The following is a 19,954-nucleotide window of genomic DNA, read 5'->3' on the forward strand; positions in this document are numbered from 1 at the left end:
ATTGGGAACTTATCTGAGAGGCCGAAATTGCCCATTGCTCAAGGAACCCCTAGCAACCTCAGGAGGAACCCCGGTTGAGAAACCCGGCTCTAGAGTGTATACTTCTCCGTTCAGAGCACGAAGTGTAATTTCTGTCTGCTGCTTCCTTCTGCTATCTGTCACTCCTGACACATTTCCATGACACCAACAGAAAAAAGGTGACAGGGAGGGACAATCCGCTCTCCACTCTTCTCACTGAGCTCTGCAGAGTGTAACTTCAGCTCTCCGCCCCCCTGTTTTCCGACCACTCAGACAAGCTTTAAACCGGTACAGATCATGTTGGAGGATTTATTTAATCTGTGTATCACCTGAGGTCATTCACTTCACTGGGTATATGTAAGGTTTTACAACCATGTTTTAAAACCTCGAAAACCAACCTTTTTTTCATCTTAATATAATACATTTATTTTTATAAATGGGCATATTTCCACGTGCATTTGAGGGAAAAAACATTAAATGATTCTTTAGCTACTTTTTTTTTTTTTTTCTTTTGACGTTATGGTGCGTTAAAAAAAAAAAAATTTAGGCCACAGGTGTCAAACACAAGGCCCGCAGGCCGAATCCGGCCCTCCAGGCCATTTTATGTGGCCCTCGCACCTCTCCTGTAGCTGCAGGAGAGCTCCAGTCTTCCTCCAGACCTTATACTAACTGCTTTCCAGCAATGCCTCCAGCTTCTTCCCAGCAGCACCACAAGGTAAGGGAGGTGCACTGTGATTTAAGGGAGGGTGAGGGACTCCACTTTTGATGGTGGAGAGGCTCTTGACGTCTTATGTAAGGGTAGGGGATGCTCTTGGCATCTAGTCTTACAGATACAACCGACCCTTTTGAGGGCATCATTAAATTGAGTTTGACACCCCTGATTTAGGCAGTAAAGCTACACGCAGTGCTGTGTAATGTCTGTATTTAGTTTAGGAAGGTGTACTTGCTAGTTGAGTTTGTCTCAGCTTGGGCACCATTCAAAGAATGCTTTGCATTTGCTGAATGAATGCAAGGCTTTCTCTGATTGGTTAAGGTAAATGGACATCTCTATCTTCACCTTGTCCAATTAGAGAATGCTTTCCATTCATTCAGAGAATGCAACACGTTCCCTGAATGGCATCCTTGCAGAGCAGCCAACCCAGGGTTGCTGTTAAGTGGTTACCACCTGTCCCCCTGTATGGGGCCCAGGCAGCAGGGGTAATCAGATGTGGGCAGGGAGGATGATCTTTACCACAGCACTTTATAGGAACAATGCTCTGTGTGGCTCTCTGCAGTAGCTGAAAGACGGATTCTTCCCTTCTCAATCCTGCTGGCTTTCAGCTGCTGGAGGGAGAGAAACACAGGGCATCGTTCCAGTGCTCGCCCCCTCCCGGTACCGATCCTTCTTCCCTCCCTGTCCTGCCCACATCTGTGTAATTTACTGGCCCTCTCCTTTAGTGAATGAACACAGTGAGTGATCAATCACTTGCTCTGTTCATCTATAACTGAAGCATAGTAAACTGTGTCTGTCTCCTGTCCATTCATCTGCAGTGCAGCTGAGACTGCAGAGGCATTGAAAAATCTGTGTCCTCCATTCCTTTCTCTGTCTCAAAGGTGTGATGTCAGGGAGTCTGTTTAGACCCCTGATATATCACCCAAGCCAACCCCCTTCCCCAACAGCGTTGTGGAAAAAAACAAAATTGTAAAATGTAATTGTAGACTATAATAACCAATTGTAAAAAAAAATAAAGAAAGTAAAAGTAATTTTAAGATAATAGTAAAAATAATAAGGGCTCGTTGACACGGGTTCTCTGGCCCATACAGTCTGAATAAGCAGTTTGTGTGGCTGGAGCTGCCTATCACTCTGAGGATGCTGGGCTGTATGAACACAGCTGCTGATCCTAATTTAAGTGTGTGGCCCCGATTACACAGTCTGTGTTTGGGCCCGTACACCTGCAGCCCACACGCCTGCCAAATTGGGACCTGCGGCCTCACCCGCACAGCTGTCAAATTGGCACCTGCAACTGTTTGTACAGCTGCTGCATCCCCATAGTGTAACATAGGCTGTCTGCACACCGCAATAGCCACATTTAAAGAAAAGAAAAAACACTGACACTGTATAGGCCACAGCATCTATATGAATGGGCCCCAAGACCTCATCTACACACACAGCTTTAATAACTCAATGTATTTCTAGCTTTTAGATTTAGCAGGAATTTTGTAACACTTAGTTATATCTGTGTCTACTAATGATTGTAGTGTATTTTAGTGAAAATATTGTTTTGATATTTCTGGGGGGAGAGGCCTTTTTAAGGTAGGCTGTACAGGGCCCCGTGCTTTCCAACCGCAGCCCTGGACCAACCCCCCTGTTTTCAGAATGCAGCATGGCAGATGCTCGGCATGGGACCAGAAGTAAGTAGAGATCACTGGAGTAGTAGTTATGTCTACTTCAGTGATTTCCAGCTTTAAGGGGCATCAGCCAGGTTGATAGATGGATATCAGGACCTTGCTTTGTGCACTTGTCCAAATCATTTGGTGGAGGGGGGATTATGGTGTGGGGTTGTTTTTCAGGGATTGGGATTGGCCCCTTAGTTCCAGTGAAGGGAACTCTTAAGGCGTCAACATTAGGGTTGAGCGGACACCTAGATGTCCATGTTCGACGGGTTCGGCCGAACTTTAAAAAAAAGTCCGGGTCCGTGTCCCGGACTTTTACCGAACTTTTCCCGGACACCGAACCCCATTGAAGTCAATGGGGACCCGAACTTTAAGGCACTAAAATGGCTCTAAAACACCAATGGAAAGGGCTAGAGTGCTGCAAATGGCAGCAAAACGTAGTTAAGAGCATGGCAAGTGCTCTGCAAACAAATGTGGATAGGGAAATAACTTAAAACAACAAAAAAAAAACAGAAAAATAAAACAATGTTCTTCATCTCTGAAGGACGAGGCCCATATGGAGTAGGAGGGAGGTTGAGGTGGTGGTGGATGTGGCGGTGTCATAGGCGTGCGCACAGGGTGTGCCTGGTGTACCTGGGCACACCCTAATCACCTAGGGCACATAGCATTATCGCTCTGTTTGCCAGTGAGGAGATGGGAAAGATCTCCCTCGCACCTGCTCTGCTCTATTTCTCTTTGCCAGCAGGGAGAGTAATGTATCGGGGCCATGTACATGTAGGCAAACACATGCATGTGTATTTCAACTTTGGGGTGCACACCCTAATGCAATAGGCTGCGCACACCTATGGGTGGTGTAGGTGGAAGCGGCGGTGGAGGAGGACCAGGGCCGGATTAAGAGCATCATGGTCTTGGTGCTGAGGATTTTGAAGGGCCTTAAGGGCCGTGCCTTGGCATGCACCCAGAGGAGGAAGGGTGCAGCCATGCATGCCTAATTCAACATGGGATGCTGTCTCTGAAGCCCATAAACACATCCATGCATCGGCAACTGTCCCTCCTTGTCCGGCCTTCGCGCTGTGTGGGGAGGTTCTGAGGGTGCTGCCTGGGGAAGCGAGCATAGAAGCCAGACTTCTGTGTTTACAAGTGACAGAAGAGCGGTCACAGTGAATATGGCCAACCCGGGGCCTATATAAAAGGTAGGGGTCTGCATGGAGCTGCAGCTCCAATAGCCCCTACGTTAATCTGGCCCTGAGGAGGAGGACGAGGTAGCCAACACTGCTTCTTTTCACAAATTTTAAATGAGGGTACACCCCAAAAGAGTGAGAGAGAGCAAAAATGGAACAATGGCTGGGTAAGGTCGGTATCCATTGCTATTCTGCACAAGGTACGGAAAAGTCCCGTGGGATCCATGCCTGGTTCATTTTAATGAACGTGAGCTTGTCCACATTGTCTCTGGACAGGCGGCTGCGCTTGTCTGTTATAACACCCCCAGCCGTGCTAAATACCCGTTCAGATAATACACTGGCTGCAGGGCACGCCTGCACCTCCAAGGCGTAAAGGGCAAGCTCAGGCCATGTGCCCAATTTGGAGACCCAGAAGTTGAAGGGGGCAGACCCCTCATTCACTACATGTAGGCGTGTGCACACATACTGCTCCACCATGTTGGTAAAATGCTGCCTCCTGCTAAGACGTTCCATCTGAGCTGCTGGTGCTGCTGTTTGTTGTGGCGTGCTGACAAAGCTTTTCCACATTTCGGCCATGCTATCCCTGCCTTCTGAGGTGCTGGCGGTGCCCTGGTTGAGTTGGCGACCTCCTCCTCGTCCTCCTCTGCCTTGTGCTTCCACTGTGGCCCCGCTGTCAGATGGGAATGCCAGCAGCATCGCGTCTACCAGCGTGCGCTTGTACTCGCGCATCTTGCGATCGCGCTCCAGTGAGTGAATTAAGGACGGTACGTTGTCCTTGTAACGGGGATCCAGCAGCGTGGCCACCCAGTAATCAGCACAAGTTAGAATGTGGGCAACTCGGCGGTCGTTGTGGAGACACTGCAGCATGTAATAGCTCATGTGTGCCAGGCTGCCCAGAGGCGACGAAAGGCTGTCCTCTGTGGGAGGTGTATCGTCCGTGTCCTCTGTATCCCCCCAGCCACGCACCAGTGATGGCCATGAGCTGGCCTGGGTGCCACCCTGCTGTGAACATGGTTCCATCTCCTCCTCCAGCTCCTCCTCCTCCTCATCCTCCTCATCCTCCAGAACTGTGCCCCTGCTGGACAATTGTGTCCCTGGCGTTTGTGTGTGCAGGAACCCACCCTCGGAGCCCCTTGCGAATGACTGCCCTGAAAGCCTTTGAAATGTTACCTCTTCATCCTCCTCCTCCTCCTCCTCCTCCTCATCCTGTGCCACATCCTCTTCCATCATCGCCCGAATTGTTTTTTCAAGGAGGCATAGAAGTGGGATAGTTAAGCTGAGAACGGCGTCATTGCCACTGGCCATGTTGGTGGAGTACTCAAAACAGCGCAACAAGGCACACAGGTCTCGCATGGAGGCCCAGTTATTGGTGGTGAAGTGGTGCTGTTCCGCAGAGCGACTCACGCGTGCGTGCTGCAGCTGAAACTCCACTATGGCCTGCTGCTGCTCGCACAGTCTTTGCAGCATGTGCAAGGTGGAGTTCCACCTTGTGGGCACGTCACATATGAGGCGGTGAGCGGGAAGGCCGAAGTTACGCTGCAGCCCTGCCAGGCGAGCAGCAGCAGGGTGAGAACGCCGAAAGTGCGCACAGACGGCCCGCACTTTCTGCAGCAGCTCTGACATATCGGGGTAGTTTTTAAGGAACCTCTGCACCACCAAATTCAGCACATGCGCCAGGCAAGGGATGTGCGTCAAACCGGCTAGGCCCAGAGCTGCTATGAGATTTCGCCCGTTATCGCACACCACCAGGCCGGGCTTGAGGCTCGCTGGCAGCAACCACTCATTTGTCTGCTGTTCCATGCTCCTCCACAACTCCTGCGCGGTGTGTGGTTTGTCCCCCAAACAGGCAAGTTGTAAAACTGCCTGCTGTCGTTTAGCCCTGGCCGGGCTGAAGTTGGTGGTGAAGGTATTACGCTGTCCGGATGAGGAGGCGGTAGAGGATGAGGTAGCGGAGTAGGATGAGTTAGGAACAGGAGGCAAACTGAAGCGCCCTGCAATCCTCGGTGGTGGAAGGACATGTGCCAAATTGCTATCCGCCTCAGGCCCATCCGCCACTGCATTTACCCAGTGTGCCGTTAGGGAGATATAACGCCCCTGACCGTGCTTACTGGTCCACGTATCGGTAGTTAGGTGGACCTTGGCACAGATGGCGTTGCGCAGTGCACACCTGATTTTTTTCCCCCACTTGGTTGTGCAGGGAAGGGATGGCTTGCCTGGAAAAGTAGTGGCGGCTGGGCACGACGTACTGTGGGACAGCCACCGACATAAGCTTTTTAAAACTGGGTGTCTCCACCAGACGGAATGACAGCATTTCAAAGGCCAATAATTGTGAAATGCTGGCATTCAGGGCCAGGGATTGCGGGTGGGTAGGGGGGTACTTCCTCTTCCTCTCAAGTGTTTCGGAGATGGAAAGCTGAACGCTTCCACGGGACATTGTGGAGATGGTTGTTGGTGACCCAGGTGGTGGTGTTGCTGACAGATCGTCTGTTTGCGGGGTGGCAGGTGCCGGTATGACTACAGAGGTGGCTGGAGCGGCCGAGACTGCAGCTGAAGAGGAAGCAGGATGAGCCAGAGACGTTTCTTGGTTTTGAAGGTGTGTACTCCACTGCAGCTCGTGCTTTGCACTTAGATGCCTGATCATGCAGGTTGTGCTCAGGTTGAGAAGGTTTATGCCTCGCTTCAGGCTCTGATTGCACAGGGTGCAAACCACTCGTGTCCTGTCATCAGCACATTTTCTAAAGAACTTCCACGCTAGAGAACTCTTTTGAGCTGACTTTGGTGCGCTCGTTCCCTTGCTGCGTTGGGCAGTAGCAGGCGTAGTGTCTAGGGCACGGCCGCTCCGCTTCTGCACCCTGCTCCCTCTTCTGCTGTGCTGGTGGCTCTGTGCGACCACCGCCTCTTCCTCCAAACTACTCAGGTCACCTGCATGACCTTCATTCCATGTGGGGTCGAGGACCTCATCGTCCTCCACATCATCTTCCACCCAGTCTTCACCCCTGCCCTCCCTGTCGGTCTCCACAATGCTGAACGCCGCAGCAGTTGGCACCTGCGTTTTGTCATCATCGGAGACATGCTGTGATGGTCCTTCCATGTACTCATCTTGAGAAATAAGTGGTTGGGCATCGCTGCACTCAATCTCTTCCACTTCTGGGGCAGGGCTAGGTGGATGGCCCTGGGAAACCCTGCTGACAGAGTCCTCAAAAAGAAGAAGAGACTGCTCTATGGCTTGGGGCTCAGACTGCTTGCCTGATTTGCAAGGGGGTGAGGTGAAAGACGGTTGGACATTGGCTGCAGGTGCCAACTCTGACCTTTCTGCAGTAGACTGGGTGGGAGACAATGTGAAGGAACTGGAGGCACTGTCAGCAGCAAACCAATCTACTATCGCCTCTCTGTGTTCTGGCCTCATCACTTCTAGAGGCGTATGATGCCCTACCAAATACTGATGCAGGTTCTGTCGCCTACTCACACTTGAGGAAGGTGTTTCACTTGTGCGTGTAGCTGGCACAGATCGACCACGTCCTCTCCTTGCAACAGGAGCTCTAGCAGCAGCACCACCACGACCCAGGCCACGGCCCCTATTTGACGCTCTCCTCATATTTCTGAAATTTAAGATCTTGCCCTAGAAAGGTCTTTATTGAATAGCGGAACAAAAGAACAACAGTATCGCACGGGTGTATCTCACAGTCAAATATGCAAACTATGCCGCAATTTAATGTTTTTTACACCAAAAGGGTGTGTATTGAATAGCGGAATAGGATAAAAAACTGTGTATCTCACACGTACAAACACAGACTAGGCCCGATTAAATTTTTTCCTACCCTAAAGGGAGGATGAGGAAGAGGAGTATGGAACAGGCAGCACCCTCAAATCTTCAGAAGTATGAGATGAACCCCAAAAACTTGGAAAGGTGGATCTCACACGTACCGACACAGACTATTCCGCAATTTAATTGAGCCCCAAAGGTTTTTATTGAATAGCGGAATAGGAAATATGATCAAAAAAAGTGTATGTTTTTCACACGTACAGAAGCACACTAGGCCCCAATTACTATTGTTTGTACACCTAAAAGGATGGATGAGGAGGAGGAGGAGGAGGAGTATAGAACAGGCAGCACCCTCAAAGCTTCAGAAGTATGAGATTGTGTTCACTGTACCCCACAAAGATTGTGTTCACTGTACCCCACAAAGATTGTGTTCACTGTACCCCACAAAGATTGTGTTCACTGTACCCCACAAAGATTGTGTTCACTGCACCCCACAAAGATTGTGTTCACTGTACCCCACAAAGGTTTTGTTCACTGCACCCCACAAAGATTGTGTTCACTGCACCCCACAAAGATTGTGTTCACTGTACCCCCCAAAGATTTTGTTCACTGCACCCCACAAGGATTGTTTGTCTTCACTGCACCCCACAAGGATTGTCTTCACTGCACCCCACAAGGATTGTCTTCACTGCACCCCACAAAGGTTTTGTTCACTGCACCCCACAAAGATTGTGTTCACTGCACCCCACAAAGATTGTGTTCACTGCACCCCAAAAGGATTGTCTTCTCTGCACCCCACAAAGATTGTGTTCACTGTACCCCACAAAGGTTTTGTTCACTGTACCCCACAAAGGTTTTGTTCACTGCACCCCACAAAGGTTTTGTTCACTGCACCCCACAAAGGTTTTGTTCACTGCACCCCACAAAGATTGTGTTCACTGTACCCCACAAAGATTGTGTTCACTGCACCCCACAAAGATTGTGTTCACTGCACCCCACAAAGATTGTGTTCACTGTACCCCCCAAAGATTTTGTTCACTGCACCCCACAAGGATTGTCTTCACTGCACCCCACAAAGATTGTGTTCACTGTACTCCCACAAAGATTTTGTTCACTGCACTCCAAAAGGATTGTGTTCACTGCACCCCAAAAAGATTGTGTTCACTGCAGCCCACACACAGAAAAATGGATGTGGATCACTGACACCTGCCTATCTCCTATCCCACACCACACAGCAATATCGATTGTAGTTTGTAGAACACACTTTCCCTAAAATTCAGCAGACTCTGTCCCTAACAGGATTGAGAAGAGATCGTAGATCAGGAGAACTAAGTGCAGACCCCACCCCACACAGCAATATCGATTGTAGTTTGTAGAACACACTGACCCTATAATTCAGCAGACTCTATCCCTAAAATGCCTACAACTCGCCCTGCCTAAACACTCCGACCTGTCCCTCAATTCTATCCGGACACAAATGGTTTTTTCCTGCCTATCTTTCCCTTCACGTTGATGTGTGCTCTGTCCCTGATCTAAGCAGCATAATGACGCCGCTGCGGCTGCCTCGAACTTATAAAGACTTGGTCACATGCTTCAGACGGCCAATCACAGCTACTGAGACATTTGCAGGCATGGCTGGGATGGCTTAAGGCACACCAGTTAAACGATTGTTGATTGGCTGTTGAAAGCCCGCCATGAAAAGAGCGCCAAAGCATGCAAAACCCGGAAATAAAACGACCGAACACGGATTTTTACCCGAATATACAGTAAGGTGTCCGTGTTCGGGTAACAAAAATCCAATTATTCGGTACGAACACGAATAATACAGTCCGTGTTCGCTCCACACTAGTCAACATACCAAGACATTTTGGACAATTTCATGCTCTCTATGGTACAATTTCATGCAGCTCTATGGAAAAACGAATATACATCCGCTTCCGTTCCATTACCTGTTTTTTGTAATGGATCAAAGCCCTATTTTTCTTTTGTTAAAAAAAAAAAAAAAAAAAAAACAGTTCGGACAAAAACGGATGTAAACAAACGGTCTGTTTTTGCATCAAAAAATGGCTCCGCATGTGTGAAAGGGGCCTAACTTATTTGATAGCTGTAGCTCTGACTCAGCTGTGGGTTTGTTAGACCTCTGCAGAGCCACTTCCCAGATTTGTGATTTGAGTCAGTTTTATGAAGCATGATGGTGGCGGACATGACATTTTTTACTCTGGCTATGGCTGCCTTACCAGCTAAATGAATGGTAACACTGTAATTGCTTACCGTTTTACTGCACCTGGAAATTAGTACAGAAAAGTTCAGTTGGACTTTCACATTTTTTGTATTAAAGTCTTATTCTAAATGCGTTTCTCCAGCATGTCAATCGAGAGATAATAATTTAATGTGTTTTTTTTTTTTTTCCCCTGGATGACTGATGTCTCCTGTAGGTGTGAGAAGGGTGAAGAGGGAGTCCATCCAACAAGCAACAGATCACTCCATAAAGTACAAGAAGGAACCATCTGCGTGTCCTGTGTGTGGGAAAGTGAGTCCTTGTTACCAAGTTAATATTATTATACAGGTTTTTACAACTCCAAGCTTCTTGAATGCCTTATCCACAACCGTATGAGCTCCTACCTCAGACAATAACCTTCTCAATCCCCTACAGTCCAGCTTCCACCCACAACATTCCACTGATACTGCCCTACTAAAACTTCCTAATGACCTACTAAATGCTAAAACCAACAGCTAGTACTCCAAACTCCTACTCTTCAACCTTTCTGCTGCCTTCGACACAGTTGACCATTCACCCCACCTTTAATAAACTTCACTTCCTTGGCCTCAGTAATTCTGCTCTTCCCTGGGTCTCCTACCTATCTCTGCGCACTTTCAGTGTCACATACAAAACGTCTCCTCTGCGCTGCCTCCTCTTTCTGTTGGGGTACCCTAAGGCTTTGTTCTTGGTCCCCTCCCATTCTCTAACTCTTCCCTGGGCCAGTTGATAACCTTCCATGGCTTCCACTACCACTTCTATGCTGACGACACCCAGATCTATCTCTCCACTCCAACTTACCCACTCAGTCTCAAAAGGTAGTAACTGTAAGGGAATGAGCTGATGGGAGATTTGAAAGTTCATTTTAGTTGGAGGTGTGATAGGCTTTCCTAAAGAGATGAGCTTTCAGGGATTGCCTAAAGGCAGCCAGAGTAGGAGATAGCCGAACAGATTGAGCTAGAGCATTCCAGAGGATGGGAGAGGCTCTGGAGAAGTACTAGAGACAAGCATGAGAGAAGGTGGCAAAAGAGCTAGAAAGCAGGAGGTCCTGAAAGGCGCAGAGAGGATGGTTTGGGTGATATTTGGAGACCAGATTGGTGGTGTAGCTCAGCGCAGAGTTGTGAATTGCATTCTGTGATGTTGGTGTTTTTGTTTTTTTAATTTGCTGGGCAGTCCGAAGCCAGTGGAGGGATTGGCAGAGAGGTGTATCAGACGCTGGGTGGTTGGTAGGATAAATGAGCCTGACAGCAGAATTCATGATAGACCAAAGGGGGCATACCCTATGGAGAGGTAGACCTATGAGAAGGGAGTTGCAATTGTCAAGGCAAGAGAAAAAATATGTTTGTTGATTAAAAGGAAAGGGATGTAGCCATGAAATTTCTAAAGTAACCGTGATAAAGGAACGTAATGCCTGCCCTAGTCCATTTTCAGATTAATTCTTTGAAGACCCCTTGAACACTAGACTTTGGCTGAATATGGTCACCAAAAGTCTATATTAAACCCTGCCTTGTGCTGGCGCCAAGACCTGCTCTTAACACAAAAATCTTAATTGGCCTACAGTTCCCAATGAATTTCTCCCCAATGTAACCATATTTAAAGCTGAACTCCAGGCAAAAAAAGTTTCCCTATGCAGTGGGGCTGTGCCTGCACTGCACAGGTCAACTGTTTGTTTTTGTTCGGGGATTGGAGAACAAATTATATATATATATATATATATATATATATATATATATATATATATATATATATATATATATATATATATATATATATATATATATATATATATATATATATATATATATATATATATATATATATAGAATATAGAATATTTTTTTTTTTTATGCCCAGAGTTAGGCTTTAAAATATCTATACCTGGAATTCATATTTTGCAATGGATACCCACACAAGCAGGGAGAACAATACAGGTCAGGGTTTAAGCCCTGCCAATCCACCCTATGTACAGTGAGCAAGTTTCAGTAGCCAGTAAGGGTATTTTCAGAGGAAAGGGATATGGCACTGTAGAGCGTGGCCTACAAGTCAGTATTACAGCAACAAACTGAAACTAAATCATAGAGGAGCACCTAAGAGGCTTTTCTAATAAAGGAAATAGCAGGAATCTATGTAGTCCACTCTTAGGTTGGACTTTTGCTTTGAACCCAGGACTTCCATATTTGCAAGACAGGAGTGCTAAACAATTGGTTGCTGTGCCAGCTAACCAGAAGCAGACCAGGGAGGAATTCTTACAAGACCGGCTGTGACATACACTTAACCTGTCCAGGTTGGGTGTGGAGAAGACACTGTAGACCAGGGGAAGGTAACCTCAACACCCTAGCTGTTGTGGAATAATCCTATGAGGCATTGCAAGACTGGCAGCCACTGGTATGACTACCAGAGGCAGAAGCATGATGGCATTTGAATTTTGCCACAGCTGGGATGTTGCAGTTGCCTACCCGCACAGACCATTATTCATGGTGATAGCAGTGTTCTTCCATCCCTTTCACATTTTCTGTTATCTTCCATTACATACTTGAGTTCCTGTTGCTCTGATAGAGTACCAGATGATGAGCTGTAAGGGGACACTGACCTGAACAAAGCATCCTATAACATTTCTGTGTACCGCTTGTCTGCAACAATTAGTGTAGGTTGGGCAACGTTAAAGTTTTTGTGAAGGTTAAATTTATATTTTAAAAACATGTTCAACTTCTCTCCTCTATGCAGTGGTTTTGCACAGGGCAGCCCTGATCCTCCTCCTCTTCTCAGGTCCCTCGCCGGGGCTTCTGGCCCCTCCCCCCCTGCTAAGTGCCCCCATAGCAAGCTGCTTGCTCTGGGGGCACTCATGCGTGCTCGCTCCAGAGACGCTGCTCTGTGTGTCTTGAGACAGCAGAGTGTGGCTCGACCCGTGTCCTCTGCTCCCTCCTCATTGGCTGCGATTGACAGCAGGGTGAGCCAATGGCTCCCGCTGCTGTGTCTCAGCCAATAAGGAGGGAGTGACTCAGGAGAGCTTCTGCTCGTGTGAACATTGCTGGAACTGGATCAGACTCAGGTGAGTATTGGGGGGGGGCAACAAAGGGAAATGCACACTGAAGGAATTTTACCTTTATGCGTAGAATGCATGAAAGTATAAAAACTTCAGCCTTTAGAACTACTTTATTGCTTTTGTCTGAGGCTTATATTCCTATCAATAATGAAAGCCAGGACAGGGAGCCATATTTACAGTTCCATGTCATCCCAGAGTGTAGAGCATGTAAAGATTGTGCTGTGTTCTGTCCCTGCAGATGTTCTCCTGTCGCAGTAATATGAACAAGCATCTCCTCACTCACGGAGACAAGAAGTACACCTGTGAAATCTGTGGCCGCAAATTCTTTCGAGTGGACGTCCTCCGAGACCACATCCACATCCATTTCAAGGTATGCATTGCATATGTGTCATCAGGCCATTAGCGCCCAATTTAGGTATGAGCAATTCTCATACAGGTTGTGTGTATTTAGGACATTGCCTTGATGAATGATCAGCAGCGAGAGGAGTTTATCAGGAAGATTGGTATTTCCTCGGAAGACAACGATGACAACTCCGATGGCAGCGTTGACTCCGAGCCCCACAAGTATGCCTGCAAGAGGTGCCAGGTAAGGACCACTACAATGCAACCAGTTCAGTAGATTAAATGATAATTCTGTCTGGTAGCTCTGTTCAAAGCCAAAAGTTCATTCTGGGGGATGATAATCAAGAAGTGAGGGAAGTACCAACAGCCTATTGCATGAGTTTTGTGTGCTGCAGACCAGAGAGCTTCATAGTTATTATAATACTAATTTATACCACAAAATATGCTGCCTAGACCCCTATATCAGGCGCTGATGGACCAAACTCGCAAATCTCACAAAAATAGACATATTGTATACATATAATAAAAATCTAGAAATGTAAAGCCGTTAGGTGAAAGCTTCTGCCATATATCGCCCATCAAGTGTAAGTAATTTAGGACTAAAAGATATAAACCATAAAAGGCAGCGCTTATGATCAATGAATGATCACCATTTGATCAAAATCAATAAGAGGTTTTCTGATATTAGAATGCATAAGTCCCAATCACTCATATGATAGCACCCAAGTGAGTTTCTAGAGATCCAGATTGCAATCAACTCCAAGAGAAGAAGGAAAGCGGTCACCAACACCTCCACCAGTGGATACCGCTCCGTCTAGATGCAGCTATGTCCAAACTATGGCCCCCCAGCTGTTCAGGAACTACAATTCATATCATGACTAGTTAGTTAGGTCTGTGAATGTCAAAGATTTACAATGCCTCATGGGAATTATAGTTCCTGAACAGCTGGAGGGCCGTAGTTTGGACACGGAAAAACCAAGGGAAGGGGGAGTAGGGATGGATGCCAGGGAGATCAACTCCGAATCCCCTTATGGGGTAGGAGGATGTGACAGTATGAAAATCTTACACCTGTATACCAAAGGTATATAACCTGTGAGCCACGCAACTGTGTCAATTATCAGAGAAAAAGAAAAGAAAGGAGTTGCAAATTATGGCTCTAACAAAGGTATGGTGACACCATACCTTTGTTAGAGCCATAATTTGCAACTTCTTTCTTTTCTTTTTCTCTCGTAGTTTGGACACCCCTGGTCTAGAGTGAACACTTACCAGATCTCTAAGTGCATAGCACTAATGCTGGATGATCATACAGACACTCCCCAGACCAAGCTGTTCTAATATCCGGGTGAGCTTGTCACTCACTATTGGACTAGCTCCCGGTAGAAATAAAGCACACATCCATAATCTAATTCCGTTTTACACACGCAAACAAAAATAGTAAATCAGCATTCATTAAAATCCGGTCAGTGTTCTAATACTAGTCCCTGTTCTAATACTAGTCCCCCTCCCCCTCAGTAGGTGCGCTGACGTCAATGGCGCCTACTGAGGGGGACTAGTTGCACCAGAGAACGATCAGGTGGTAAGACACCTGCTTTACCTTTCATTGGCACACTGACCTGATTTTATTAAATGCTTTTTTACTATCTTTTGTAAGTGTGTTTTTATACGGTGGGAGGTTTATTTTGATACATTTGTGTGAAACGGAATTGGGTTATGGATGTGTGCTTTATTCCTTCCCAGGACAAGTCCATTAGTGTGTGACCTGGATATTAGAACAGTTTGGTCTGTGGAGTGTCCGTTTGATTATCATCCAGCATTAGTGCTATACACTTATCGAGATTTGGGAAGTGTTCACTGTAGAGGGAGCGGTATCCACTTGTGGAGGTGTTGGTGACCGTTTAACTTCTGCTCTTGAAGTTGATTGCAATCCGGATCTCTAGAGACTCACTTGGGTGCTGCCATATGAGCGATTGAGATTATTGGACTTATGCTTTCTAATAAAAGAAAACCTGTTATTGATTTTGATCAAAGGTGATCATTCATGGATCATAAGCGCTTCCTTTTATGGTTTATATGTTTTACTATAATACTGGCAGAAGTTAGCTAGACCTGGCTGTGCTGTATATTACATTATCAAACCATCCCACCCTGTTCCCTGTGCTGGATGTGACACACAAGTGTGCAGCAAATGAAATACTCCACACCAGTCTAATCTAAATGCTATGCTGTACATTTGCTCTTCCATACCACTAATTATCACATGATTTATGACCCTACAGAAGTTATGTGTACCAAAATGTATTCATAGCATTGGGACTTTCAGATTCCACCCTATTCAGTGAATGAAACTTTTGCTGGTTATTTAATTTATGGGTATACATACATTATTATAATTATACAGGATTTATATAGCGCCAACAGTTTGCGCAGCGCTTTACAATGTGAGGGAAGACAATACAGTTACAATACGGTTCAATACAGGAAGAACTAGAGGGCCCTGCTCGATAGAGCTTACAATCTAGAAGATTACATACATTAAACATTAGTTAAAAATTATAACTGTAAGCTTGTCACAAATATAGATAACTTAAATTGACAAAGGAATGGTCTTTGTAAAAAAGGCCAAATACAGCGCTTTCTACTTAAAATGACAACTAGGATTCTATAAATATCAATTACCAATAAAAATTACCAATAGAAATTGTGCTAGTAAAGTGCCAACGTGTCTCCATAAATACCACTTGAATAATGAAATTGTGTTAAATAGCATAAAATTGACTGTGATTGAGTATGATTCACTGTCACGTTTTATGCCTTTTAATAATCTAATATGCATAAGTGACTGTGACTAGAATAAATAACATCAATCAACAGTGATCTTTAAAAAGGTGAAAAGTCCAACAATAAATCGTGATTAATGCTCAGGCAATTAATGTCCTCAATAAGTGCTTATCCACAAAAAGTGCAAGTGCTATGGCTTGATTGTTCAAGGTATCGAGTTGCTTGTCCCAAAAATGAATAAGATGGGTCACTTACCAGATAACGTGGGTCTTATGCGTCATATGACACTAAGACCATTCAGGCTTAGGTGGCCCCCTGGGCCAAGTGGCTTTCCCTTTAAGGTGGTCCTGTGGGCTGGTAGTGGCTCCTCTGGACTCCGGGATATAGTAATCAAGGATAATGGAAAGGGGAAAAAAGGCTCCAAATAGCGTAATATAGTCTTATTAAAGTTTTATTACCCATCCATCGGGTTCAGACAAGGTAAAAATCACATACACACTATCCCTGGTGGTCAGCGGTGCTGGCTGCTCGTCCTCCTCGCGGAATCACGGCTAACTTCCGGCTTGCGTTCCAACTAGGGTAGCGTGATGACGTTATGCGGTCCAAACTTAAATTGAGCTTGTGCTAAAAAAGAGCTTCTTTTTTTTTATTGGTGCCAGCCCTGAGAAGTGTTACATTTTTCCTAAAGCCACCAATTGGATGTGAAGTGTATCCAAACCCAAGGACAATAATTGTGTATGTTGCAGTTTACCCATCCTTCGATGTGGTGGCTGCATTTAATTTTCTTTTTTTTTTTAAGCCTTTTCTCCCTTTTTCACCTGGTGATCCTAACAGTACCATGTTTTCTGTCCTAGGGTAACACTCACTAACCTTACTGTATCTATGAAGGAGCAGTGCTGTTACCCTAGGAGAGGAAATCAGTTAGGACTACAGACACGCTCCTGCTAACACAAGAGAAGGTATTCTGTAGTTTTAGTTTGGAAACAATGATAAATAACTATTAAATCTAGCTGTAAATGTTGTTTTCTTAGATCTCCTTTGCTCGGGGGAAGGAATACTTGAAGCACATTATGGATGTCCATGCTGAGAATGGGTACAACTGCAGTATCTGTCATCGGCGGTTCGCCCTCAAAGCAACATACCACGCGCACATGGTCATTCACCGGGAGAACCTGCCTGATCCAGAGGTGCAAAAGTAAGGGTCCTGTGCTGATCCATTGTGTGTGTGTGTGTGTCTATAATCATTTGTCATCACTACCTCATGTCAGACTGCAGATGGTTCATCCACAACCAGAGTGAGTAATGGAATAACTAATATTAAAGCGTTTTGTTACCCCAACATTTCATATTCCTGATATGTGGCTGCTGTACCATGTATGAAAAGGTATCCTGTTCTTTGTGTGAAATCCCTGCTGTTCCTGCCAGTCCTGCTTTACTAATAAAAACTAACCACACTAAGCAGGAGAACACAGCATGGTCAGTTCTTTAGCTATGCTGGGAACTCAGCCTGCTCTCCTCCAATAATCGGACTTATCCTAACACACCCCTCCTGCACAGCCATTCACTGGAAAGCTCAGTGTGCTTTTGCATCCCCCCCCCCCCCAGCTCTTATTCAGATGAGAACAGAGGAAATGTGATCACTTATTTAAAAAAAAAAAAAAAGGGGGGGGGGGAGGTTATTTCTAATGTGTGTTTGCTTTTTAGTTTAAGGCTCCATTCACACCTGGGCGTTTTTGAGTGTTTTTCAGCTCCAAAAACGCTCAAAGAAAACGTTCCAAAATGCCCAACAAGCAAAACCCCATTCATTTAAATGGCCCCTGTTCACATCTGAGCATTTTGCAAAACGACTGTAGCTGAAAAAAGTACATGAGCTTCTTTTTGGGCTGATTACCAGCGTTTTTGATAGATGTCAATGCCTGCCTCCAAAAACTCCTGAAAATTGCGGTAAAACGCTACGCTCAAGTGTGAATGCAGCCTAAAGTGCGACACATTTTGAGGCACATGTAAACAAGTCCTGAAGTGTCGTTTCTCTCTGGTGCTTCCTGTCATGTGACACTTTTGACAGGTTGTCCTGACACCAGAGAAAAAAATGGTGACTTCGTTCCTGTGCCGTGTGTAAAGGGAGGGTGGGGGGGGGGGGGGTGTTCCTTTCCTCCAATCAGCTCTCACACATTATACAAGAGCTCTAACTGCAGTTCCCCACCCCCTTCTCTGTTCTACTGACCGATGCAGAAGGATTTGATCTAAATTCAAATAAACATGTAAAACTTTTATGTAGGAGGATTTGTTTAATCTCTGTGTATTATCTGAGGCCAGTCATTTCACTGGGGGGTGGGGGTTGTAGAAAGCATGTTGCACTGCTCCTCCAAAAGGTGTTTAAGGCCTCTTTCACACGGTCCGCCTCCGCAGGCGGATCCGTGTTGCTCAGCGGGGATCGATCCGCGATCCCCGCTGAGCCGGCGGATGACAGCTCCGTCTCCGCTTGCAGTGCGGAGAGGGAGGTGTCACAGCCCCCGCTGCTCTCTATGGGGGATCGGATGAGAGCGGACCGCCTGTCCACTCTCATCCGATCCAATCCGATCCCTGAACGGATGGAAAAATAGGGTTTCCATCCGTCCAGATTTCACGGACAGGATCGACACGGATGGCAGCGGGTGTCAGCGGAGGTGTCTCTGCTGACATCCGCTGCCCCATAGAGCTGCATGGAGGATCCGATCAGATCCGCCTAAAAAACTGACAGGCGGATCTGATCGGATCACCCGTGTGAAAGGGCCCTAAAAGGTTTTTCGCTGGAGTTGGGCTTTAACTTGTGTGTCTCCTAAAGTCAATTCAAAACTACATGTCCTTCTAAGATATCTCTGTCCAATAGGGTAACACTGCTGAGGAATTTCACTGCAAAAGGAACATTGTCACTCTGTTACAGGAAGTATAAAAAATGACATCTACTGCCAGGAGGAAGTAATAAAATCATTTTACTGGGGGGGCGATCAATATTGGCTGTGTTAATGCTACTGACAGTTTGCATCTTGCAGTATAGATGTCATATAGTCACACTTTAATTTCAACTTGGGCAGAAGTTGAGCCCCCATGTAAAGCCTGTAATCCAGGGTGCCCCACAAGGAAAGAAGAATACATTTTGGGGTACCTGCGGGTGCCATAAGGTTCTGAACTTCAGCCCCACTGTTGCCTTAGATAAGTTTTTGGCCAGCGCAGGTTCACTTTAATGCTGATGTCTAATAATATTGTACAGCGCATATTGTGCAACTCGCTGTGTGTTGATATTGTATGTCCTTGTCGTGTTCTCTTGCAGATACATACATCCGTGTGAAGTTTGTGGCCGGATTTTCAACAGCATAGGAAATCTAGAGAGACACAAACTTATTCACTCAGGTATTGTACGCAGCCATGTCAAGGGAATGCTTTCTTGTCTTCAGAAATTATTTCCATAGAAATACATTTCTGTTCATTAACAGCGTATTACATTTCCTCCAGGGGTAAAAAGCCACGGGTGTGAGCAGTGCGGCAAGTCGTTTGCCAGGAAGGACATGTTGAAAGAACACATGAGAGTCCATGATAACATCCGCGAGTATCTATGTGCAGAGTGTGGGAAAGGTAATGTGCATGCCTTGTATTCTACCATCAGAATAGACTACTAATGAACTTTGTGATGCCCTGGGAATTTATTTTGGCAGGCACAACATGAAAGGTGTTAAAGCACAATTGAAACCTCAGGTTTTTAATTAAGTAGTCGGGCTGCTTTTTATTTCTACTATTGGTGTGTGTGTGTACTTTAAAGCTGCCCTGTGTCTGCAGCACATTGGAGAGCCGGACCACTACTCTCACAAAGCAGTCCAACATTCCCCCTGCATGGGGTAACCAATCAGCTACACTCATGACTCCCTAAGCAACATTGTTGATTGGAGCACTGTACAGGGGGGGGGGGGGGGGGGGTTTGACTGTTCGAGACCAGGAAGGCTGCTCTATGTGTAATAGCAATGGTCCGGCTCTCCAGTATGCTGCTAGGGTAAAGTTTACAGTATGTGGCACACTCATAGTAAAGTTTAAAAAAATGTATATATTAAACTGTACATTCTTGTTATGCAGCCTGGCTTCATAACAAAAAGGGGGACGAGCATGCTGATAGGAGGAAAGAGCAGCGTGACAAAGATGAAATCATCAATGTGCTGCTTCTTTCACTG

General features: G+C 46.1%; 1 protein-coding gene across 3 annotated transcripts in view; it reads left to right on the plus strand.

The window, feature by feature from the left end:
- PRDM15 (PR/SET domain 15) overlaps positions 1 to 19,954 on the plus strand; it is a gene marked incomplete at its 5' end in the record, with an annotated part of 78,274 nt that overhangs the window by 38,182 nt on the left and 20,138 nt on the right. For all 3 annotated transcript variants that reach the window (XM_082245762.1, XM_082245763.1, XM_082245764.1), the window contains 6 exons: positions 9,771 to 9,865; positions 12,874 to 13,005; positions 13,087 to 13,221; positions 16,787 to 16,950; positions 19,066 to 19,145; positions 19,248 to 19,367. In XM_082245762.1, coding sequence (XP_082101888.1) covers positions 9,771 to 9,865; positions 12,874 to 13,005; positions 13,087 to 13,221; positions 16,787 to 16,950; positions 19,066 to 19,145; positions 19,248 to 19,367 — 726 coding nt within the window. The remainder of the gene's footprint in view (positions 1 to 9,770; positions 9,866 to 12,873; positions 13,006 to 13,086; positions 13,222 to 16,786; positions 16,951 to 19,065; positions 19,146 to 19,247; positions 19,368 to 19,954) is intronic.

This window comes from Pelophylax lessonae (assembly GCF_965119305.1).
Source record: "Pelophylax lessonae genome assembly, chromosome: 2".
In the NCBI taxonomy this organism is placed as follows: Eukaryota; Metazoa; Chordata; class Amphibia; order Anura; family Ranidae; genus Pelophylax; species Pelophylax lessonae.